This window comes from Cupressus sempervirens, chromosome 3 (genome assembly GCF_028749045.1).
Source record: "Cupressus sempervirens isolate cs-2001-9-10 chromosome 3, ASM2874904v1, whole genome shotgun sequence".
Lineage (NCBI taxonomy): Eukaryota > Viridiplantae > Streptophyta > Pinopsida > Cupressales > Cupressaceae > Cupressus > Cupressus sempervirens.
The window spans coordinates 144,158,973-144,185,368 of NC_143120.1; the positions used below are offsets into that span (position 1 = coordinate 144,158,973).

The following is a 26,396-nucleotide window of genomic DNA, read 5'->3' on the forward strand; positions in this document are numbered from 1 at the left end:
TGTCATGTTGGATAGGCGACTAGCTAGAATTAGGGTTTGTGAAGAAAAAACCCATCAATTGGTGATAAAGGGTTTGAAATAGTGATTGTTGAGTGTTAGGAGATTGAATACCGCTTCTCTGCATCAACTTTTGACATATTTTATTATTATTTCATCTAGCAACTTACCAAGTATTGCAGCAAATAGATCTATTCACATTAGGATAAATTATAAGTAAACTTTTAACTCGATTGGGCAAATGCTTTCTTTAAATAGGCAGGAGGTACTTTTACAATTGAGAGCTACAATTCTATTTTGCATTCTTGATGATTGATATAATATAATATCACATATCAAAAATAAATTTGTTTGGTTTCTATCTATAGAACACAAATTTACTACTCAAAAGCTGGGGGGGGGGTTGGGGGGTTTGTTGAATTAGTAGTAAATAGAACTTAACTAACTTTTTAATTCAGTCCTTTAAGCAATTGTTTCTTATTGTATGTTGAAACTATTACGATAATAGATAGTTTCTATTAATTTTTTAATGGGTTATCTATTGTAAATATTATAATCTTTCTAATATTTAGTTAACTTTTATTAGTTGCTAGTTATTTGTTAGCTAGAATGGAATGTTTCTATTCTTGACGATCGTTTCCTAAGGAAACATCATTTATTCCTTTGTATGTATTGATCTTTTGATCTCTGTAAATATCAAGCAAGCATTTTACCAATTACATCCCATAATATGGTATTAGAGCAAAATTTCAAAAAAAAAATTGAAACCTTTTGAATGAAATATTTCTTGGTCTTTGAAAAACGATTTTTTTCCATGCATAGTTTTTGGGTTGTGATTCGTTTAAAACCCAAATCAGATTTTTTTGTGCAGGGCATCGTTTTGTGTCTAGTTCTTGCTGCCCACGCGACCAAATTTCCTCCATTTTGTGGCCATTTTCTTGCAAGACACGTCTCTGTTGATGCCATTTATGGGCCACGATCTGCAAAGATTTGATACCAAGACAAAAATGGCTGGTTTCTCATCGTTTTCAACAGTTTTTGAAGCTCATTTTTTCCAAATCATGACCATTTTAAAGAGATTTTCGAACCTCATCATGGTCGTTTTTTGCCCTATTGGAGGCATTTGGGCTTTATATAAACCTCAATCTTTGATTTGCGGCCAGAACTGTTGGGTCTTCTACCATTTTTTTACAGTGAAACATGCAATTTTTGGGGATTTTTCTAGCCTACTAAGGTTCTGTTGAAATCTCTAAGATGTGTTTTCGGATGTGAAATTTAATTACAAATTCTTGGTGTGTTTTTTGAGAGCTCAATTGGATTGTCGTTCATTTTTCTTGGGTGCTTCAATTTCGAGCCAACGGATCCAAAATCCAACAACATATTCTTTCTAGATTTTTTGAGCTCTCTTTTGGGTACATTTTTTCAATGTCTTCCAATTTTCTACCTCAAAGTACGTGCCTTCATAGATTTTTACGCTTTATCATTGAAAAGCACTTTATGGAACCTTTGACAAATATTTTTCTCTAGGGAAATCAGAAGTTCAATGGTGTCATGTGGAAGCAGCGTATGCTAACAATCTTTGAATATTAGAATACTAGTCAGATTGTTCTAGGTTTTACACATTGTCCGATTGAAGCTGGTATTGATCAGGATACATATGATCAGAATAATAGGGAGGCATCCATAGATGATGATCAACTTCCTCACATTCCATCGAACAAGACAACTGCTGAGATATGGGAGCATCTCAAGAAACTTCAGACAAAAGAAGGGCCTTCTTCCTCAAGAACACTTTTTATTTTATTAAGGATGAGTGGAAATCGCTCCAGGAACACCTGAATAGGATTCAAGAAATCTGTGATTAGTTGCTTGCCATTAGACGTAAGATGGAGGAAGAGGACATTGTGGTAACATCAAAATTTTACCCAAGTCCTACAAACATTTTATCGAGACTCTCAACAACACTTCTACTGGTGTCGATCTGAAGTTCAAAGATCTGTGCACACTTCTGCTTCAACAACATTGGTGGAAACAACAGTTCGGTAGCAATTTCAGCTCCACCTTCATAGAGCAAGTCTTTGTTGCTAAATCCTTTCAGAAGGATAAGACAATCTCATTCACAACAGTCTTCTCAGCAAAATTTCTTTTCCCCAGCATCATAAGGCTCCAAGAAAAAGAACATTTAGTGCAACTACTGCCACAAATATGGTCACATGAAGATTGAATGTCGGAAATATTTAGCTGCCTTATCTAAGCAATCTGGTTTGCGACCCAAAGAAAACAGTGTGGAGCACACTGAGTAGACCGAATTTGCCTTTTACACTCTAATGGACAAAAGGCCTGTAGATCATGTCAAGTCGTTTGTCTTTTACATTGATTCAGGTGCCTCTCGTCATTTCACCCACCACAGAGATTGGTTTATTGACTACCAACCTTTTTCAGATTTAGTTATTTTTGGTGGAGGGGAAGAGTACACTGTTGTCGGCAAAGGCAACATTTATATTTAGTCTACTAGAATCTCATTTTCCTCGATTTGTACTACGGTCCAAGGATAGAACTAAATGTACACTCAGTAAGTTGTTGCAACACTTTCCACGATTGGATGTTACCTTCAGTTCACATCAATGCACCATCACTGATAGGGAGACTCAATTTGTTGTTGTAGTTAGCCTTGAGGATCATGGTCTTTCGAACTTATTGATTCTGGTGATTCTCATGACTTAGCTATGGCTGCTCGGTGGTCTTTTGTCAATTCACTTTGGCATCAATGGTATGGGCACTTAAATGTGCATTATCTTTCTCAGCTTCCTCAGGAAGAGCTTGTCCTTGAGTTTACATAGATCTAGACTTAGTGGCTTGGAGTTTGTGATGCATGCTAGGGTGGGAAGCAACATTGCACACCTTTCAAAAGTGGCGATTCATGACGGGCTTCTCAAATACTTCTTGTTCATTTTGATATTTGCGACCTATGGCAACTCTTGTTCACGAGTCCAGGTATTTTTTTGTTGTCTGTTGATGAAATATTTCAATTGAAAAATGTGGGTCTATTTTCTTAAAAAGATATCAGAAGCATTTACTGTATTTTAGAAGTATAAGCCTCTAGTTGAAACAGAGTCTGGGAAATCTATTATTGCTCTTAGGTTAGATAGGTGGGGTGAATTTTGTTCTAATGAATTCTCTAGCTTCTGTGATATTCATGGCTTCAAGCGTTAGTTAGCCACATCGCACACACCATAACAAAACAATGTAGTTGAATGTCGGAACAAAACAATCATTGAGATGGTTCGATTCATGCTCGACCATAGACATGTTTCAAAGAATTTTTGGGCTGAAGCAGTTAACCCCGCAGTTTACCTTTTGAACTAGTCACCCACTGTGGCGGTCAACTGTAGGACTCCGACAAAGGCCTGGTCAGGTTGTAAGCCCAAAATTAGTCACTTGATGTCATGTCCCCACATTTATAAGTTTTGATAATTAATAATAAACTAATAATAATAAATAATATTAAGTAAAAAATTATAAACATAATTTATATTATCATCAAATCGATATAATATGATATAATGTCAATTATCATGGTGATAACATAAAAAATAAAAATTTAATATATAAGATAACATTTAATAAATAAATAAATCCAATGAATAAACATGATGAATTATTTATCTAAATCAAATATTTCATATAAATTGAATAGATTGTAATACTTAGACTTTTATACATTATTACCAACTAAGAAGGATTCTGGGTTAATAGCAAATAAGAGGAAGAGAATACTTTATAATGACCAGTTAGTAAAGTGACCCAGCCAAGATATCAGGCAGCAAACTATATAGATCATTCTTGAGACAGCAAGACATGATAAGGCATCAGATACGCCAGATCAGAATTTAAAAAAATAAGACAGAATAAACAACTTGGACAGAGAATGCGATAAGGAACTAAAAAGAAATAAAAGTATTGACCCGATAATAAGCATAGTTATTGAGTTCATAACTTACAGAGGAAAGAAACATAACAGAAAACACAAACGATTACTTCAAAGCAGACAGAGACATGCAGAGATACATGTATAACCATCGAAAGTCTACGTGGACAACCGGAACACAAGCGGCGATCATGATCGGGTGCTTGGAAATAAAATAATATGAGTCCAAAGGGAAGCACATGCACAGTTAGCTCAGATTTAAACATCAAATGAATATTTTATACATACATACAATATTCAGAATGCATAATTTTGGGTAAGCTAAGGAAAATAATGAAGTAGAAAGTTATCTTCTTATGACATTGAACGGATGTTCGGATGATAACAACACCAAGGAATATCTCCATGCAATATCATGACCATCGCTAAACATCAAGAGGTTCAAAATTCAAATATCTATAAGGAATTGATTTCATCAGTCCAGGAGACAATGGAGAATTAATATGGGTACTAGAGGATTGCCCATCAGCACGCGTAGCACACATTCATTGCTGGAAATAACACAGTATACAGTGGAGTACAGATCACCAAGACTGTTGAGGAAAATAATACATAAGGAGGTACAATCAGTGCTGACTAGAATCTAATAAAAAATTAAATCTCTTACATTATACAGTGCTAATCTATATAACCAGTAACATATATAGAAAAGAGATGCAAATGGATTAAAGGTTTGTATATAAATAATCTTGTATTGATTATAAAGAGAGAATCAGTGAACAAATATAGTTCAACTAAGACAAGAAGGGATCGAGGTTGGAATAAATATTATGAGTATATAATGGATATTATATATTATAATAAATATATCTATGCCCTCTAGATAAATATATATAAATTTGGAGAAGATTGAGGTCTTGATGTAAGTATGGATTATAAAGCAGTGGTTATTCCTTAAATTAATAAGGGTGAATGGAATCATTAAGAATTAGCACTCCCTTAGTCAAGAATACTACAAGAGTCTTTGTCTAAAACTATCTGGACTATAAAGTACAAATTCTAGCGAAAAACAAGAATGGACGGTTAGGGGACATTACAGTGGTATCAGAGCATGATCTTGCCATCTTGTAGGGTGAATCTTTAATAAGGATCAACATATAAGAACAGAATATGGTCATCAAAGATATGTGGAAGAAGGATGAAAGAAGATAGGTACAGTTAGCAAACAAGAAGAAGAATATACAACAGCATTGAATAGTTAGACCAAACAGTAAGCGATAATAAGGGAAACCAGTTATTTTAGATGGCAAATATATGAAGTAAAAAGCTTAAAGCAATGGAAAGCATTAGTGACATGGCTGTAGATTATCATCATTTAGATTGACAACAACTTCATATATTCGGAAAATGAGAAGAGACCTCATCCATTGAGAACACATAAAAATTGAAGACTCTATTCAAACTATAATAGATGGAAGTATAATCCATATCAGAGCTGCCCGAATAACACCTTGGGAACAGTGACATGTCTACACAAATATACTATCTATCAAGGATCAAGCCAGGTATGGACAATAGCAAATATCAGATCACATTGGACTGGTTATGATTGCCTAAGTAAAGGATTCCTTAATTGCGCCAAATTGGAAATAAAGATTAAAGCAAGGACATTTCAAAATGAATGTTAAAATTACTAGTATGGAATTGAGGCAGAGAGCTAACATCTCTGAAGGACTTCACAAGATATTCAATAATTGAATATTCTTAAGGAAGTGAGGCAGAGAGTCAAGTATTCTCTGAAGGACAGTACATACTGTTAAGGAAAATCATATGCATATGTAAGAATGGATGCACTCAGAGTGGATGTCCATAAGGCCTAGGACGAGGAAGAACTCCCTCCTAGGAAGGATGGATATATCAAGATTGATTATCTATAAGGTCTTAACGAGAAGCATTGTGAGAAGATGGTGCTTAGTGGAGAGCTATTCTATTAATTAGAGCCCCAGGAAGCACTCCCCCAGGAGCTAAGCATCTGATTGCAACTTCTCCTTAACAAGGGCTTTAATTGGGAACTAGGATCTTATAAGTAAATGACTTACAAGATTGAATATATTCTTATCATGGTATTTTTAAAGCACTAACATGTGATGCAAGTCTAACATGTGTATGCTTCGTGTCTGCATCGTGTCTTCATACACTAATTATATATATATTTGGTGCATGCTTTATGTTTTCATATATTCTAGTATATGTTTCTTAGTGAGTGCCAAGAATCAAAGACATTCCCAATGAGTGTCAAAAGTAAGGACATTCTTAAGGAGTATTGAGCATCATGAACATTCTTAGCAAGTGTTAAGATTAAGGACATTCTGTCAAGGTTGGATCAAGGGCATTCTCAGTGAGTGTTAAAGTTAAGAGGACATTCTAATAAATGTTTTACTTCTTAGAAAAGAATTAAGACAAGACTCTACACCTTTGAAGGCTTACCTACCCCAAAAGAAAGCAACACCTAGCAAAAGGAGAATCACAAGTGCTACAACAAATCAGATAAGTCTATTTTCATTTAATTTATTTAATTTATTATCCTTTAATTTAAATAACATGACAAAATATTTTCAAGTTAATAAGTTTCTAATCCCAAATTGAAATTGTCATTTCAGGTACATTATCTTGGATATTGATGGAAGGTTTGCATTGCTTGAGGACAAGCAATTTGAGGAAAGGTGGACTGTCATGTCGCCACATTTATAAGTTTTGATAATTAATAATAGACTAATAATAAATAATAATATTAAGTAAAAAATTATAAACATAATTTATATTATCATCAAATCGATATAATATAGTATTATGTCAAATATCATGGTGATAACATAAAAAATAAAAATTTAATATATAAGATAACATTTAATAAATAAATAAATCCAATGAATAAACATAATGAATTATTTATCTAAATCAAATACTTCATATAAATTGAATAGATTGTAATACGTAGACTTTTATACATTTTATTACAATAAGAAAGACCAATAGCTATTGGTCAAGAGTTAAGGGGAAACAAGCATTAAAATATATCAAGGAATATTAAAACTAATCTAAAGGTGCAATATTAAAGATTAATCATCCATTCAATAGACATTCTATCCACTAGATACAACTGTTGGATTTTAGAGATATTTTAAGAGATTTGAAATCAGGAATGGAGGGGCATGGAAAGGAAGAAATAAATAAATAAGAAAGGAAGTCGAGGGAGAATTGGATGGGATCAAGACAATGCCAAAGAAGACCAACTAAGAAGGATTCTGGGTTAACAGCAAATAAGAGTAAGAGAATACTTTATAATGACCAGTTAGCAAAGTGACCCAGCCAAGATATCAGGCAGCAAACTATATAGATCATTCTTGAGATGGCAAGACATGATAAGGCATCAGATACGCCAGATCAGAATTTAAAAAAATAAGACAGAATAAACAAATTGGACAGAGAATGCGATAAGGAACTAAAAAGAAATAAAGGTATTGACCCGATAATAAGCATAGTTATTGAGTTCATAACTTACAGAGGAAAGAAACATAACAGAAAACACAAACGATTACTTCGAAGCAGACAGAGACATGCAGAGATACATGTATAACCATCGAAAGTCTACGTGGATAACCAGAACACAAGCGGTGATCATGATCGGGTGCTTGGAAATAAAATAATATGAGTCCAAAGGGAGGCACATGCATAGTTAGCTCAGATTTAAATATCAAATGAATATTTTATACATACATACAATATTCAGAATGCATAATTTTGGTTAAGCTAAGGAAAGTAATGAAATAGAAAGTTATTTTCTTATGACATTGAACGGATGTTCAGATGATAACAACACCAAGGAATATCTCCATGCAATATCATGATCATCGCTAAACATTAGGAGGTTCAAAATTCAAATATCTATAAGGAATTGATTTCATCAGTTCAGGAGACAATGGAGAATTAATATGGGTAATAGAGGATTTCCCATCAGCACGCGTAGCACACATACATTGCTGGAAATAACACAGTATATAGTGGAGTACAGATCACCAAAACTGTTGAGGAAAATAATACATAAGGAGGTACAATCAGTGCTGACTAGAATCTAATAACAAATTAAATCTCATACATTATACAGTGCTAATCTATATAACCAGTAACATATATAGAAAAGAGATGCAAATGGATCAAAGGTTCATATATAAATAATCTTGTATTGATTAGAAAGAGAGAATCAGTGAACAAATATAGTTCAAATAAGACAAGAAGGGATCGAGGTTGGAATAAATATTATGAGTATATAATGGATATTATATATTATAATAAATATATCTATGCCCTCTAGATAAATATATATAAATTTGGAGAAGATTGAGGTCTTGATGTAAGTATGGATTATAAAGCAGTGGTTATTCCTTAAATTAATATGTATAAGGGTGAATGGAATCATTAAGAATTAGCACTCCCTTAGTCAAGAATACTACAAGAGTCTATCTAAAAGTATGTGAACTATAAAGTACAAATTCTAGCGAAAAACAAGAACAAACGGTTAGGGGACATTACACTTGAAGGTTTTTGGTTCTCTTGCCTATGTTTGAATGCTTGATGTGTCACATACCAAGTTGGATGCCAAGAGTCAAAAACTCATGCTTGTTGGATACAGTAGTCTTCACAAAGCCTATCGCTTGATTGACACGGAGACATCTCGTCTCCTGTACAATCATGATGTGTCTTTGATGAGCAATGAGGACCATTTACGCCTTTTTCTCCTATTCCTGATCCAACAGATCAGCCTATGAAGGCTCATGATTTGGGAGTTCGGCTTCCATTAGGTCTACCTAAATGGAGGGCTCCAACAACTCCAACAACTCTAGTTATACCAGTTATTCTTGTACAAACACCTCTAGCTTCTCCTGCTAGATCACCTAGATATGCAGATGTTTCATCTAATCTTGATCTGGATTCTTCTCATGTGGAACCTGGTCATAGAGCATCTCCTGATACTAATGTGTGCTTCTCTTTAGCCTAAGTGGTGGGCTAAGAAACTTGTTGATCTTTGAGATGATGAGCTCATTGATGGGAAAACTACTCAAAAAAAGAACAAACCTACGGAGATAGTTGATTTTTCTCTTATGGTCAACATTCATAGTGTTTGAACCTCAGACTTACTCCGAAGCTAAAAGATTCTAGAGTGGGGACAGGCCATGAAATCTAAACACCAGAGCCTGCTGAAGAATCATGCCTGGGTTCTTTCTGATCTTCCACCAAGGAAGAAACCCATTGGTTGCAAACGAGTCTACATAATAAAATACAAGTTTGATGGCACTTTGGATAAGCACAAATCTCGTTTAGTTGTGAAGGGATTTTCTTAGCATCAAGGCATTGATTACGAGGATACCTTTGCTCCTACAACAAAAATGAGCAAAATTGTATTAGCCCTAGCCATGGAAAAGCAGTTTGGCTAGAAGGTCCATGAGATGGATGTCAAGAGTACTTTCTAATGGTGACCTACAAGAAGAGGTTTGCACGACGTAGCCTCCTAGTTTCAATATTGCTAGTAAAGAACACCAAGTTCTTAGATTGGTGAAAGCTCTCTATGGTTTGAAGTAGGACCTTAGGGAATGGTACATGAAAATTGATAAGTAACTCAGTGATCAAGGCCTCTAGAGGATTTTTTCAGACTCAAATCTGTACATCAAGACTACTGACAATGAGATCATCCTTCTGGTCATTTATGTGGATGGTTTGATGATCACCAATAGTTCAACATCTTTGATTTAGGGAATCAAACATAGTTTATGCTAGTCTTTTGATATGACTAATCTTGGGTTCATGCGTTATTGCTGAGGTGTTGAGGTTTAGCAACAGTCTATTGGTATATTCATTTCTTGGTCCAAATGTGTTAGAGCTCTGCTAGACAAGTTTTGTATGTAGGATTGCAAACCTGCATCTACACCCATGGAGAAAAGTCTGAAGTTATCAGCCAAATATAATTCTCCTCTACTGCATATAGACAACTAGTAGGTAGCTTCATGTACCTCTTTGCTACTAGACCTGATATCAGCTTCGCAGCCAGCTACATCTCACACATTATGATAGTTCCCAAGGTCGATCATTGGATGGCAGTAGAGCATGTGCTTCGTTATGTAAAGGGCACTACAGATTATTGACTTCTTTACTCTCGTAGTTCTAATCCTAAACTCAGTGGGTTCACAGATTCAGATTGGGTAAGTTTTGTTGATGATAAAATTTCAACTTCTGGATATGTGTTCGCTTTGGGATTCGGTGCCGTCACATGGACCGATAAGAAGTAGCAGGTAGTTTCTCTCTCCTTTATAGAGTCTGAATACAAAGGGACAATTGAGGTAGGTTGTGAAGTTGTTTGGCTTCTGAACCAGTAGGAAGCAGTAGGGAGTTTCTCTGTCCTCTATAGAGGCTGAATACAGAGGGACGGTTAAGGTAGGTTGTGAAGTTGTTTGGCTTCATCAGATGCTTGGGGATATGCAAATGTAACCAACAAGCCCGGCAACTTTGTTTGTTAATAACAAAGTCGCTATAAAGTTAGCACGAAACCCAATCTTTCATGAAAGAATCAAGCATGTGGGTGTTCATTGTCACTACATATGGCAACTAGTTGAAGACGAGACAATAAACTTGTAGTATGTTCCTACAGCGGACCAGATGCCAACATTCTCACCAAGCCTCTTGGTTAAAATTAAGGTAGAGCCATAGTTATGCCAATCAAAGGTTCATTTTTGTGTTTTGCCAAGTCCAAATCTTTGATTTCATGTAAAACAAGAAAAGTGAAACATTACATTTGATGAAGAAAAAAAAATCACATAATACTGAATTTTACATGCTTTTCTGGAAATCTAATACTTTATTGATCAATATGTTCAAATGTTTCACACAAGGTGTGAAACTAGCTAAAGCAAAGTCAGAGTTTGAATTTTAAAATATGAACACGTGTGAAAAAGAGGAAATAAGGCATAAAGAGTCATAGGGGCGAGTCATTGCCTGAATGACTCACGATGTTGTTGCTCACTTTGACCATGCACGCTCTAGATGCCTTGTTGCTCCTGTTTCCTCATGTTCCAGTGCCAAATCCTACAATCACATGAAAAAATGGAGAGATCCAATGGATCTAAGCAATAACTAGTCTACCTCATCATTATACCCCACACATGCATCCACATTTTCAAATAGAAATCCTGATTTACTCTCTAATTAGTTTGTTCCATGTGCAGTAACAGGTATCTCTAATTAACAAGTGGATGTAAATGTGGCTCCCACAAGGGTTTGAGATGAGCTTGTTAATAAGAGATAAAGATCACAAATACATTTTTGAAATAATCAAGTATGCCAACGTGAATCAGCAATCAAATTGAAAGTAAAGATCAAGTGCATGAACAAAGGACATGAAAGAGCATGCAAGAAGCAAATTTGAAAATAAGTACAGTAAGAGCACAAGGACAAGTACATCAGCATATATATATGAGCAGATCAACATCTATATGTTTCTAAAGGTCATGTTCGTATTTATAAAGTATCAAAGTTAGATGGCAAGTGTATACTAGCAGTTGTCGCCATATCAGAGAAATGCCATAACGATAAAGAATTTCATATGTTCAAAACATGAGAACATCTATCTGGAATCAAAACTATAGAAGCAAATTGTTTTCCATCACTTCCAAGTATCAGAGCAAAATAATGGTTTCTGTGGTAATCAGAAGAGAATGAAGTTGCTACAGAAAATGTAAAACATGAGCTCAGATTATACAAGCAGCAAAGATATATGGGGAAAAGTTCTACGATGGCATCCAGGAGTATCTTTCATTTTTACAGCAGATGCATAAAAGTCTTGGAAGTGTTCAACAAAGTGACATACAATGAGAACAATTAGTTAAAGGTATGATCAATTTATTACATGTTTTAGAGATCATTTGCTGTTTCAAAATCTGACTGAGAGAGCATCAAATTACTGTCATAGTGCTACTACAAGATAACATACTAAAAGTATAATCAGTTAAGAAAAATAGTATTTTCAATTCATCAATAATAACAAAGAGAAAGCCTTGTGATGTTTCTTGATCTCAATGAACAGCTGGTATATATGCTGAAGTAGAGAGCAGTTACAGAACATGAACAAGAATCAAGGTACAAAGGAATGTTTCAGATTCATCATGACAAGAGGATGGTTTAAATTCATGTTTCCTTGCAAACACAATCAATGAAGAAAATATGCAACATGTGTAGTTTTTGTTTAGTAACATGCAAGGAAGCAATAATCAGTATTTCAATAAGCAATGCATTGAACATGTAATGGCAGAAAGAGTTATAAACAAAATATCAAGCACTTTTTCCTTTATGTATTGCTGATGATCACGAAAAGAAAATTCAGTATCAAAAGGCAAAATGGAAAGCAATTATTTTCAGAATCCCCAGAAGAAACTATGACTGTTGTAGAGCACACGAAAATGTCAATAACAGATGACAGTAGCAAACCCTTACAGACAGAAATGAATAAGAAAGACTCCACACTTTCTTGCAATTATATGGAGATGGCCGATTTTATTTTTAGAAATATCAAGAGAGCCAACAAGAAATGCATAATCATACCTAAAGAATGTTCATAAGAATAAGGGTTTCATTATCATCCTTTCTAAGAAAAGGAATTTTCAGCATATATATCACAACCCTTATAAGCTATATAAATTTGGTAGAGGCTCCTAGATTTTTCAAAGCAAAAGGTATTAAGTCTTATCCGGATTCTCCAAGGAGAATGGTACCTTTTGAACCTTAAAAAGCTTCACTTTTCTCTTATGGCGGCCAGCACAAAGGAGTAGTAAAAAAGCGCCTAGAAATCTGCCATTGATCCCAAAAAAATGCCGAGCTACACAAAAAATGCCCAGCAAGAGTAAAATCGGGCCACCAAAAGCTCCAAAAGGCCTCACCGAAACCATTTTCTCTTCCATGGTAGCTGCAAAGTGTGAATGCAATAGGTCTGAAACATGAAGTGCAGAGGAGAAGGGCAAGAAAGTGCAACAGACTCCATTCTTCCAGCTCAAACCCTCATCCATGGCTGAAGCTCACGCAATAGCAAAAGATAAAATGAAAATTGAAATGCTTTAGGGTTAAAACCCCTAATATCTTCCTCGTCGTTTTTTTTAGTTTTAAATATTTTTCAAGTCCACTAGTAATGTGGGTGCAGAGAGAAGGTTCAATGCCTTTAAAATATATATGTCCAAGACTATAGTGGAGGTCATAATTGTCTTAGAAATATTTTAATTTAGCTTTTAGAAGATCGATAAATATTTTATTTTCTAGATATTATAATATTTATTATAACATTTCTTTATTAAAATTATAATAAATATTAATTAGATTAATGATATTAAGTGATAAGTTAGATCACTTAATTAATATATTAATCTAATTAATATTGATTAAAATTTTATTAAATAAATATTATAATAAGTAATATTTATATCAAAATACTAATATTAAGTAACTAATAATTTGGGATTATCTTTAGTATATCTAGATTATATTAAAAATATTCTTTAAATGATTTAATTTATTATTAAATTAATATATTTTAAAAATATGATTAAAATATATCAAAAATAATGAATTATGAATTATGTAATATTGTTGTTATTTTGATCAACTTCATTTATAATTCATTTACTAGATAAATGAATTATAAATGAAGTTGTGATGGAAAATTAAGATATTTACTTTTGAAAGCCAAAACTTAGATATCTTTTGCAAAGATGAGAAGGTGATGGGATGGGAAGTTAGTTGAAATGTTATTGCATTTCAGGGGCTTTTGAGTGCTTATTTTGGAGATATGACTGCATTTGAGATGGGTCTTTATGATGATATTTTGGGACTCTGTCTTTTGAGCCATTTGTACACCTTTTTGAAGTCTTTTAGGGGTTCAAAAAGTGTCTTTTTGATTGAGCTCACCCAAGGAGTTGGTGTTTTGCATTTATGATGCAGTTGAACGTAAAAATGCATAAGTATGGGCTTGAGACTTATTTGTGAGGGTTTTGAGTTTTTTGTAAAAGAGCTATTGTTGTGATTTCTTCTTGAATCCTTCATAGTTTGAGTGCAAATTGCTTTGTAACAATTATGGGAATGCTATATATCAGCCTTTGAAATTTTGAATGAAGGAGTTGTTTGAAGACCTTTTCTGAGTTCCATCTTGTTGTATGAAAGGTACTGATTTGTTGTCATTATTGTGATTCATCTTGAGTCTTAGTGAGAATCCTTCAATTTGTTGCATCTGCAATTGTTATAAGAATTGTGTCATGTTTGAACTGTTTAAGGAAGATTTCATTGTGTTAAAAAATATCAATCTCATTTCAAGTTTGGTGCATCACCTTAGTGTTAAAATTTTAATTCTGTTATCCTTCTATCTCTTTCCCTCCCAAGTTTTAAGGTACGTTTGAAGAGAAAATAGGTGAAGCATCATAAGGAGCCGGCCTAGAACCCAGAGATTCACTCTTATTTCTGGTACACCCACTACCCAAGAGTGTTTCCATGTTTCTCAAAGTGATTGGGGTTTTCGAATTCAGTCAAGGGTGCAACTTTTAGAGATAACAAGTCCAGAAAAGTTTGTCAAATTTAGAGGATAACTTGGTGTAGTGGATAGATTAACCATTAAGGGAGTTACAATAATAGATAGTTTCTATTTATATTTAATGGTTATCTATTGTAATCTATTGTGAATATTTCTATTCTTGACAATCATTTCCTAAGGAAACATCATTTATTCATTTGTATCTATTGATCATTTGATCTCTGTTAATATCAAGGAAGCATTTTACCAATTACTTCCCGTAATAGAAACAAAATCACAAAATCAAAGATAATAGATAAACACCATTAGACAAGAAGACAATGCACAAGAATATGACATGGAAATCCAAGATGGGAAAAACCACAGTAAGTAATGCTGCTAGGATCCGCTGTCCTAATCCAGCCTCAGAAATTTGAATCTGATTACAATATTTAAGGGCATCAACCTTCAGGAGCCACCAAACCCCTAACATAGCATCGACTCTTTGAATAATCTAGGCCCCGACTCAGACTTTTCAAAGCACCAACTCTAAGACATTTGAAAATACAACTGATTATGATATGTATGATCAAACATTTGTAACTTCTTTGTTTTCAAATTTTAAAAAAATCCCCACATACTGAATATTTAACAATATGTATGATCAATGTGTTAACAAGTTCAAATTCAAGAACACCTTCCCTTCTGCAACTTGAAATCTGTTCTCATATAATAACGGATATTGTTCTGTTCACTGAATTCAAGTCGATATGGCACTCTGTGATACAAGTCAACATGAGACAATATCACTGCCTGAATATTATCTGATGCTGATCATATCTGTATTTCAAATAAATTTAACAACATTTTCAATCAAAGTACTTTTTATACTAATTTCAACTGAATCAGAGTTATTAGTATAAAATCAGAGTGAAGACAACTGTTATGATTATATCTCTGTTATAGATGAAAAGAGCCACTGATGCATATGTATATACCTGTACCGTGTTTCATTAACAGATTGTGCTAATCATTACCAAAGAGATAACCTTGAAACCATTATGCCTTTGAATATCACTCAGAACCATGCAACCTTTTCTTGAACATGCTCAACCATCCGAGAAACTGCTCACATATACTCTTTCACAGCATGTGTTATTATTTTCTCCCTTATAGTTCAACAGAACTCATATATGCTGATCATACCTAATTTGAATTGAAGGAATTAGGCATATATAAAGTTCAAAGGAAATAAGTTGGAGTTGGTTTCAACTTCTTCCTGCTATTTGCTTATTTCAAACCACCGGTTATATGAAACCCATTTCCTTAATATAGTTTATTAAAAAGTGAACTTTACATATACCCCTGTCAGTTTGTTTGTACAGGTTGAAACAAAAATGCTGTCTTAGTTGGTTCAACCTGACAACCAATGTTACACAGCATAGAAACATAACAGTTGTCATCATTGATGGAATAGAAAATTATTAATATCATGACTCAACGCACACCTTTGGCATGATAGTTGCATAGAAGAAACGAATGCCGTACATCATGTTAAATAGACATTTTTCAATATAAAGAAAGTCCTCATTTCTAATGTGGCTTTACATCCATGTATCTGCACTAGCTTAATTTTCTGAATTCAACTGTCTTTGAAAACAATGATCATATCTGTTTTATTCTTTCTGCTTATCATTTGATACAGATGGCAATAAAATCGTCTTTATATGACTGTCGTTGAACCTTTTTTCCTTTTCTTTTTTTAAACGACTTATGTAAGAAGATTTCATTTATGGAAAACTGCAAGCCTGCAAATTTCTTGTTCAATAATCAAAACTTCCAATCTAATTTTGTCATAAATGACACATTAGTAGACTGGAGTCTAACACTATCATTATCCAGCAAAGTTTTCAGATTGTATGATTCATGTGCATTTTCTGAAAATTTCATCAGTTTGGCTACATGAAATTGAACACAAGTTTTCTTTATTGATACCTTCTCAAGGCTTCTTGAATTCTAATAGATTAGAGCTAATGAATTTTTTATTACACAATTAAAATACAGAAACTGTATAGCATTTTAATAGATTTTTGTGATTTATTATAGACTAGTTTTATTTAATAGATTCTCCACCTAAACTGCAGTTCATTGTTTCAATTACATTTTTCTGATTTCATGACAGTTAACGTCCATGAAGTGGAAGCCTTGTATGTGCTGTTCAAGAAATTGAGCAGTTCTATTATTGATGATGGGCTTATTCACAAGGTATTAGCTGTACTTATTCTTTTCAAATATGGTTGCCTTTAAAAATGAATGGATCAAATAAAAAATCTCATCAACAGCCTTCTCAATTGCATTCTTTCTAGGAAATTGTATGTACCAAAATTTTCTTTCTGCGGAACCATTGTGGTTGATGAAAATGTCTCTTATTTCTTAATTGTGTACCATTGCATTTCAAATGTTTCCAATCTTGGGTTTCTGCCTTTATACTGTTTCCTGGCTTTTGTGCACGCTTGACCTTGTTAATTAGTTTCATGTGCTCACCTTTCATTCCTTCATTTTCTAAAGATGACTTAGTCTACTTGATTGTCATATGATAGTTTTCCTTCACAAAAGCGTCAACTTTCTCATCTGGAGTGCATTCTATCTTTGTTTGAAGACATAGACTAGGCAAAAACTCAGTGAAAATTTTGGAGTTCTATCTTTGATAAAAAACATAGACTTGCAAAAAACTTAGTGAAATTTTGGATATTGACAATGGTATAGTTTATATTCTTGGCAAGTTACCAAGTACTTGCCAATGATTTCCTATGGTGAGTTTTTGCACATTTGACTTGTAGAGATTTTATTTTAAATTGGCGAGTACTTCTTGGGTATTGACAAAGATTTTAGCCTTTGACCTATATTGCGTTTGTAATGGGCCAAAAAGGTGAAAAAGAAAAAGACCAAAGAAAAATGTGGGTTTCTGTTTTCATAAGCATTATTTGGCAATGTTGAACACAACAATACTAGAATATTCTGGGGATAATTGGAAGGATTTTTAGGGGATTTGATGTAATGTCCCATTTTTTTGATAGGTAAAAAGCCATAGCCAAATATTTTTTTTTATTAATATTGAACCTACATACAACCCGACTCACCAGTGACACCAGTTGGAAAGAGTAGGGTGAAGAAAACCTCGAGTCTAGCCTCACAAACAAAATAGAGTTTTAATATTTGTAAGAATTTGCCTAAGGTAAAGAATTAAGATGCCAAGATCTAGAAGCTCATGTGATAGCACAAGAGAGTCAAAATGATGATCAAATGAATGATTCAATATTTGACAAAATAAAAATGGATACCTAAACCAATGAAATACAATGTAGATGTGCCTCAATATATAGGCAATGCATGATAACTAGGAGTTATGCAAGTGATAACCTATCAACTAGACAAGGTGTAATCACATGTCCACTAAAGATGGATCATTCTTCATTGTGTAACAAAGTATGTGCAACATGTGCAACAATGAGAGGATGATAATGTGATAAGAACACAAAGGTGGAGCTCACAAATAATGAAGTGCAAGACAACAACTAAGTGCAAATGGGTTTCACCTACACCATGTGCTAAAATAGAATGCAAACTCTTATGTGTCTCAATGACAACTAACATGAAAATGCATTATCCTAAGTAAACTTAAGTGTAATTAGTAAATACTTAATTACACCAAGAATATTGATGATTTAGTTTTGTAGTCCTCTTGTTTGCATACACAGGGTATAGAAGAGGAATATCCTATCCTCATATACATATAGATTCCTATGGCTGTCATGTCCCCCTAATTATGGTAATATAAGTAAATTTTTTTAAATATATAAATATTTTAAATTATTAGAGTAAATGACTATAGATAAACGTATAATAATTCCATGATAAATAAATATTAAGAATAATATATTATTTCTTAATGTTATAATATATTAAAAGAAATATTGATATATTATTAATATTATTAAAGAATAAATAATAGTATATCATTGATATAATAACAATATGGTACTAAGATAATAAGGTAATGTATTATGTAATATTATCAGTATAAATATTAATAATATATTAATGAAAAATTTAATTCATATTATTAATATATTATTATGTTAGTAATATAATATTATCAATAGTATTTATTTATGAAAAGATGTGAATTTTAAAAATAAATATAAGAGTATATATAGAATAAAATAACATTGAGAGGGGGCATTTAGATTATGGGGAGGAAGAGTATAATGATCAGAAGAACTGTCATATCCCCTATTTGAAACCTTAATTATAATGTTTAATAATAATAACAAGATGATACCTTTAATGATCAATTAAAATACAATAAAATCAATTTGACAACATAGTTATGGTAGATATTATTGATGGACAATCAATCCATTTTAGAATCATACAATATGGAGAAGCCGTGATAATTGATCTATATCATTTCATATAGAGAAAAGACAATGAAGTTGAGACTAATAGTTGTCATCATCAGTATTATCAAGACAAATTGAATATCAAAGTCATATTAGAGTCTTTGATTAATGTACATTATTTTAAGTAAAGGATATGGCAATAACTATACGATGACAATGGGGAAATAATTAGCAAGTATACTAACTACAAGTATAACCATTGATCATATATAGACACAAGTATGATAACTATCAAGCTAATAAGGAACCAATAATTGTTATGATAATCAGACAAGAGTTAAGGAGCATGGAATGTGTCTCTTCCAAGAAACACACCATTTTCGATTCATCATATAAGAGGAAATATTACTGATGTTGAAAAAGGGGAGAAAGAACAGGGAATCCAAGTAATAAGGGAGAGCTAACTCTACATTTATGTTAAGATCTGCACATGTATTCAAGCTATCATCCGGTGCTAAAGGACTGTCTGTCTCTGTGTCATGGCTCTGATAACTTCTATGTTCCAAGAGTACAACCGTACGGGTCAAGCAGTGCTAACGTTACCCTGCGTAAGGACTGACATCGGGTGCAACAGGTGTGATTACCATCAACTTTCATTCTACTCCGGATTAATGCATTTTCATATAGTTTGATATTAATTCATGGACAAAGGTATTGGTATTGGATTACATTTGGAATTCCATTAATGATGACTCTACGCTATGAGTTATGTTAATTGTTTAATTGATTCAATTCAATATAGTTAGGAAATGGTTAAGGAATTATATAAGCAATTCATATGAGTAAAACATTAAAGTGATATTGGAAATATCAATACATGCTATAGGTAAGTGAATATATATATATATATATATATATATATATATATATATATATATATATATATATATATATATATATATATATATATATATATATATATGCATACAAAATGATCAATATTTCATGTAGTAATAATATGGAAATAATTATGATAATAAAAGATATTGTTACATTATATAGCCTTAGAATTTATTATTAAATGTATTTTCAACTATAGTCCAGGAAGCTTGCTCTCATCTGAGCTATGACATCTTCAGATAGGGAGTGGGTGGAGGGAGAGGCGGAGTAAATTCGAGCACCTGACGGTATCCTCCAGGGAGCCACTTGTAGCTTGTTTCACGTGTCCTTTGCACCGTCAATCTACCATCTCCAGAGAGTCATAACCAGGAGAGAGAAGATTGCTTGGCACTATAGAATGAAACTTACTAAATAGATTAAAATAATAAAATGATAATACTCAACTCCTCAAATGTTGAATAAATAAGGATCCAAGGCATGTTTAATCTAAATGACTTCATAACTTATACTAAATTTGAACATCAGGTCAAAAAGTTTAAAAAGGGGTCATTACAATAGCATTAAGTTACAATAAATCCAATAGCAAATCCTTTATTATAATTTACAACCATTTTCTATACACAAGGAGTGACTATGAATTATCTCTCTAATTAATCCTTTTTGCATGTAGACATGCATCTGCATCGACCATCTGCCTCTTCATCTGTACAACATGCTGAACCCTCTGAAATGCTATCCTTTTCTTGTAAACACATAAGCCACTCCTTTCCCAAACTTGCCACCACTGTTAGCCAAAATAAAGCAATACTAAAAGCCAAATACTTCCTATGCATGACTTAAATAACCCAAATAGACATCATCTTAGAACTAATTCGATGTCAACAAATATCAATTAAAAGAAGAGTTCCGAGAATTGCCATGAAATCGCCTGAATTGTCGGTTTGGTGATTCAATTCAACCTGGGTGATTTTTCTTGAGTTGTGAATCGGATCAGCCAATTTTTTTCTCATGAATCGCCTGAATTGCTGATTCATGGAAAAATCTGCTTGAATCGGCTCCATGAATTGAGAAGGCAAGGCATAAAGTAATTAAAGAAACGTATAAAGGATTAAAGAATTGTCATGCATGGTATGTTTGAGCAGACTTGCAGGAGATTCATGAAAACATGGATGGAACAAAAATAACATCCATGGCATTTTTTATTTTACTATATATACTTCACTTACCAGATCTAGAACAGGAACTTCATTGCTAGAGACTCATAACCTATGCTCCACGGAGTTTCTAGGACGGGGACGTTTTAGGGGACGGGAACGTGTTTCCGGTACGGGTACGGGTCGAAGCCAAAATTTAGGGGACGGGACCTCAGGGGACGGCTATAAAATATAGGGGATTTTAAATTTTTAATATATGGAGAATTAGACTTCTTTAGAGATATATTTCTGATATGCATACCATAACAATGATAAATCATAACATTGATAAACCATTCACCATAGAATACATGGAAATTGAAAACTATTAAGATTAGAATCAAAATGAGAATATGATATGATGATATATCTGAATATCGCATACAATTAGCAAAAATGCCCAAAGGCTCCAAGTATCAATCTATCATCATCATGCATGAAATGAAAATCGAAATGACATAATGAAAGTAAACACTAGAAGTGTAAATGAGATGTCCAACTCCATAATAATCAAAAGCAATAATGTATCTGAGTATCTGAAAAGCAGAAAGCCAAATATATGGTTGTCCTCTAGGAATCTAAATCTCTATCTAAATCAAGATCATCATCAATCTCATCCTCTGAATCACTGGCAGGGGTAGGCAGAGGGTCCTCATCCAATGGAACTCCAAGCAGCCCTGGGGGTGTGTTATCCTCATCAATCTGCAATGCATCCTCAGGATTAACATCCCAACGTAGTGCTGGAGTCTGTCGATACTCAAGACGCTGTCGCTCCTGTAGTTGCAATACACTATGAACAACCACAAGCTTCTTTGATCGTCTAGAGGTAAGGTTGTTCCTCTTGACCGATTGAATGAAGCTATATGTAGACCAATTCCTCTCTGCAGCAGAGGAACTCGCAACCTGTGAGAGAAGACGGGTGGCAAGGGCTTTCAGCTCAGGTGCATCTCTACCATGCCATGTCCACCATCCAATCGGGTCCTTTTGAGCTAATGTAGCTCTATCAGTCCTCGCCTCTGGTCTACCAAATGTTGGACCACGAAGATTGGCAAAGTCAAGCCATTGCTCTCGAATTTTTGCAGCATCCTCTGCACTATACATTTTTGAAAGGGCCTTGAAGAAGCCATCCTTCACCTATATTGAACAAACAAAAATTAAGAAGTGAGAACTTAGAGTTTATAAACTTTACAAATAAAATAAAATATTTAAAAATGTATTATAAAATCAGAATTCTTTAATAAATTAAAATCACCTCCTCATCATTAGATGGAGGCACTCTCCCAGGCCTTGGTGCATACCATTTTGGATTGACTGCATAGGCTGCCATATGAAGTGGGTTGTTCATAGTGTTCCACCGTTTCATTACAATGGGCTTAAGATGCTCCTCATAAAACTCCAAAGTAGGTTCCTTATCTTTAACAGCTTGCTTGATCTGCCCAAGCATGCTATCAAAGGTCTCATAAATCTCTCCAAGGCTAGGAGAGTCAGTATCAACATATCTAATGACCTGCACAATAGGGTCAATGAAGGAGCAAATGTATCTGCAAATGAAAGAAAATTGCAAGTGAGAAACATAATATGTTAAAAAAATCAACAAGTGCTTAAATCAGAATTTTTTTTTATTAAATCAGCAATAATAACAATTATGATATCCACCAATTCTTAAGTTTCTTACCTCATTGTGGTCCACCAATTTTCATCTAGGATTCTTCGTTTGACAAGTCTTCCATCTGGGGTGCTTGATTCATGCCATCTATTCCACTCTGCATTGACCACCATGGATTGTAAGGCCTCTTGGACCTCAAGCATCCTCTCCAACAAAATGAAGTAGCTAGCATATCGAGTCTCCACAGGCTTGAGGAATTTTTTTTTGGAAAATGTCCTAAATAATGCAAGAGATGTGTGATGATTGCAAATAAATATTTGCACGTCTCTAGCCTCAAACACCATAGTCTTTATCCAATCAATTTTCCCAAAGTCCTTCAAGGTGTTATTCAATGCATGTACACAACATGGGGTCCAAAAAATGTGTCTATAGGTGCTTTCTACTATCAATCCAGCTGATTTACACACACAGGCTAAATCAGTGACTACTTGCACAACATTTGAAGTCCCTACCTCTTCTATAGCATCCTTCAAAATCTGAAATTGGAAGGATGCATCCTTCTTTTTTCCCGAACAATCAATGGCTCTAAGAAAATAGGCCCCTGCTGTACTAGTGACAATAAGATTGATGAGTGGCCGATGTTTGATATTGGTCCAACCATCCATGATAATAGAACATCCATCACTCATCCATGTTTGCCTCATATCCTCCATCAAAGTGTTTACATTTGAGTACTCTTTGTCAAGGATAGTGGTGCGTAATTTAGTCTCTCCTGGTGATACAAATGAGGGACCAACAGCATAAATATCTTTGCACATTTTTTTATAGAATGAGGAACGAGAAACATGGTATGGTATGCCATGAGCAACAAGAAATCTGCCAATGGACTCTTTAGCTCTATCTTTTGCTTGTATGTTAAATAAATCAGCCACATTGGTATCTCTCTTAGTCTTGGCCTTTCCCTTCCCTTTACTAACAGTGCTAGTGGGAGTCAATGAGGGTGTGGGTGTGCTACTCATAGGACCCCCGGATTTCAACAACTCCCCCTCCACATACAACCTATTGGCCTCAAGTTTTTCTTCCTCCGTAATTTTTTTGCAACCTTTCACCCCTTGCCCACCTATCCATAAAAGATGGCAATACACTCTTGTGTAGCTCTCAAAATAATGCTTCTTACATAAATGACACTCCCATTCCCTACTAACCCCCGAATTTTTCTTCTTATTCTTGTCTACTTTTGTGGCAAATTGTAGGAGAGGTTTCTTAGGGTTGAATGGGCCTTTGGCATATTGTTTTAGGGCTTTGGAAGGGCACTCAAATGGATTAGGCATTGCATCTTCCATAGGGACATCCACATTAGGCTCATCAATGGCTGCCCTAGGTCTTTTTCTTGGTCTTTGTAATTATGACACTTGAGTTTCTTGCATGGCAACTTCCATGCTATCACTACTTCCCTCACTCTCACTGCTGCTCATGTTTTTGCCTTTGGATTTTACAATGATTTATAGTATACTGCTGCAAGTTATAGAAAAAAAAAATATTTCAATGTTCCATTAACATGCCCTCTCTATGTCATTGAAAAAAATGAAAAATGACAACAAACAACAATGAAGTAGAAAATACCTGGAATGAAGTAGAAATGAAGGCAAAACTTTCTCTTCCACCTCCAAAACACACTCCTCTTTTGTTGTTGTTGAATGTTCAATGTTTTCCTCTTCCTCTTCCCAACTTGCAAACAACTCCAAATGAGCAATGAACTCCAACTTTAACTATTTAAGAAGACACATTAGGGTTAACAACTTAACATCCATGTGGGCCCTAGGCGGAATAGAAAAGACTAAATTTTTTTTAACTTTTTAACTCACCCGCGGCCAGCTGGAAAATAGGGGACGGCGTGGGCAAAAGGGTACGGGCGAGGGACGAGAATGCCGTCCCCGGTACGGAAATCCGTACCCAAGTTTCCTATGAAACTTTTTTTAGCATTTCGGGGACCGTCCCCTTTCCCCTCAAAAAGGGACGTGGCAGGGTACGGCCAAAATCTGTACCCGCGTCCCCGTTTCGTACCCGGTACGGGTACTAGGGTACAGAGGCAGGGTACGCGTCCCCATGGAGCATAGCTCATAACTAATAAATGCAGCACTGAAGGTATATGTATTGCATTCCTTTTGTAAGCATACAGGTGATGGAATATTGCCTAGTATTAAAGAAGCATTGAAGGATATAATGTACACAATAAAAATCTTGTAGCAAGACAAATATTCTAGTTAGCATATCATGAAGTATTAGTGGAAAAACCAAAGTAATGTGACTCGGACCTGGCTCGGACTCGGCAAGGGTAACTTGACTCGCGACCCGACTTGGACTTGGTAGTGACTCGGTAAAGTGAAAAAACCTCAAAATTTTGAATTTTTTTAGGATTTAAAGAGCATTCCATGCACCCATTATTGAATAAAGCTTAAAGATGCAATAACATCATTAAATAGAAGATAATTTGATTATAATGCACATACTTAAAAGTTAAAGTTGTTAAACATACATCGATTACATAAGTACAAAATTACAAATTACAATACTACAAAGGTAAATTGCTAAATACTAAATAGTAGCTAAAAGAAATATTATAAAAGTAAAACATAGATATATAAAATGATCAATCCATGCAACCCATCAAAATGTATATGAAATCCAACACATCAATAGTCATCATCAAATGTTCCAAATTCTGATCATATGTTAAGTTAAACCAAAAGTTAAAACAAGACTATAGCTATGGCTCCTAGTCCTCATCGTCATCCTCATCCTCATCCCCAACCTCAACCTCAGGCTCAGTATAATCTATAAAATGCCTCTTAGTAAGGCGTCTAAGGTAGGTCCTGGATGACTAAGTAGCCATACCATCAGCCTGTGAGGTGCCTCTAGGATCAACTGTAGTCTCTGGCTCTGCAAGTGCCTGTGAGATGCCACTAGGAACAACTGGAGCTCTCTAGTCCTCTTCTGCCATAGCCATGGCCTCAGCCTCTCTGTCAGCCTCGTCAACCCACTCTAGATCCTCATCATCAAAGATAGGATTAATAGCATCACTAATCCACTCAGACTTTAGATCAACCTCCTCTAGAGTAATAGGAGAGGTGTCACTATCCAAAATCTCCCTGGTCCTAATGCACAAGTTGTAATGCACAAAGACTAGCCTATTCATTTTCTCCACAGACAACCTGTTACGCCTCTTCGAGTGGATGTGCATGAACATGCTCCAGTTGCGCTCACATCCAGAAGCGCTACTTGGTTGACTCATTATGCGAATGATGATTTGCTAAAGGTTTTTCGTTGAAGGCCCAAACATTTGCCACCATCTATCTGAATTTTGAAAAAAGGAAAAGGAAAAATATTAGTCTCATTTCAAAATTTGAACTTTAAAGTTTAAAGCTAGAAATTTACAAACTAGAATATATAAGGCTTAAGCTGCAATTTTTACCTGACTGCAATTTTGTACGACCTTTGCAAATTTGACTTGAAAAAATGGGCCCTGTTGCATTATTATAGGCATCCATCTAAAGCAATATATCTATGGGATTAGGGGTCATCTTCGATATCACAGTGTATAGGCCATTAAGAACCTTCTCATCTGCCTTGAAATCTTCACGGAAATGGTATGTCGGATTGAGGTAATAGGTTGCTGCGTGGATGGGCTTATGAAGCTGATTTTGCCACCTCCTATCAATTATGTCCCAAATAGGGCCATAGTTTTCCTCAACTCCTACATATTTGGCCTTAATAG

General features: G+C 34.4%; 2 protein-coding genes across 7 annotated transcripts in view; one reads left to right on the forward strand and one right to left on the reverse strand.

Annotated features, from left to right (window-relative positions):
• The window catches only part of LOC149565160 (calcineurin B-like protein 4), a 214,487-nt gene that overhangs the window by 70,774 nt on the left and 117,317 nt on the right, over window positions 1-26,396 (forward strand). For all 6 annotated transcript variants that reach the window (XM_089818707.1, XM_089818706.1, XM_089818711.1 and 3 more), the window contains one exon: window positions 16,702-16,784. In XM_089818707.1, coding sequence (XP_089674833.1) covers window positions 16,702-16,784 — 83 coding nt within the window. The remainder of the gene's footprint in view (window positions 1-16,701; window positions 16,785-26,396) is intronic.
• LOC149565161 (uncharacterized) lies at window positions 21,586-23,048 on the reverse strand. The gene is made up of 3 exons (XM_089823337.1): window positions 22,691-23,048; window positions 22,268-22,556; window positions 21,586-22,149 (listed from the first exon to the last, which is right to left on the reverse strand). Exons 1-3 carry the CDS (start codon window positions 22,963-22,965, stop codon window positions 21,586-21,588), a joined length of 1,128 nt encoding a protein of 375 aa, XP_089679463.1. The 5' UTR covers window positions 22,966-23,048.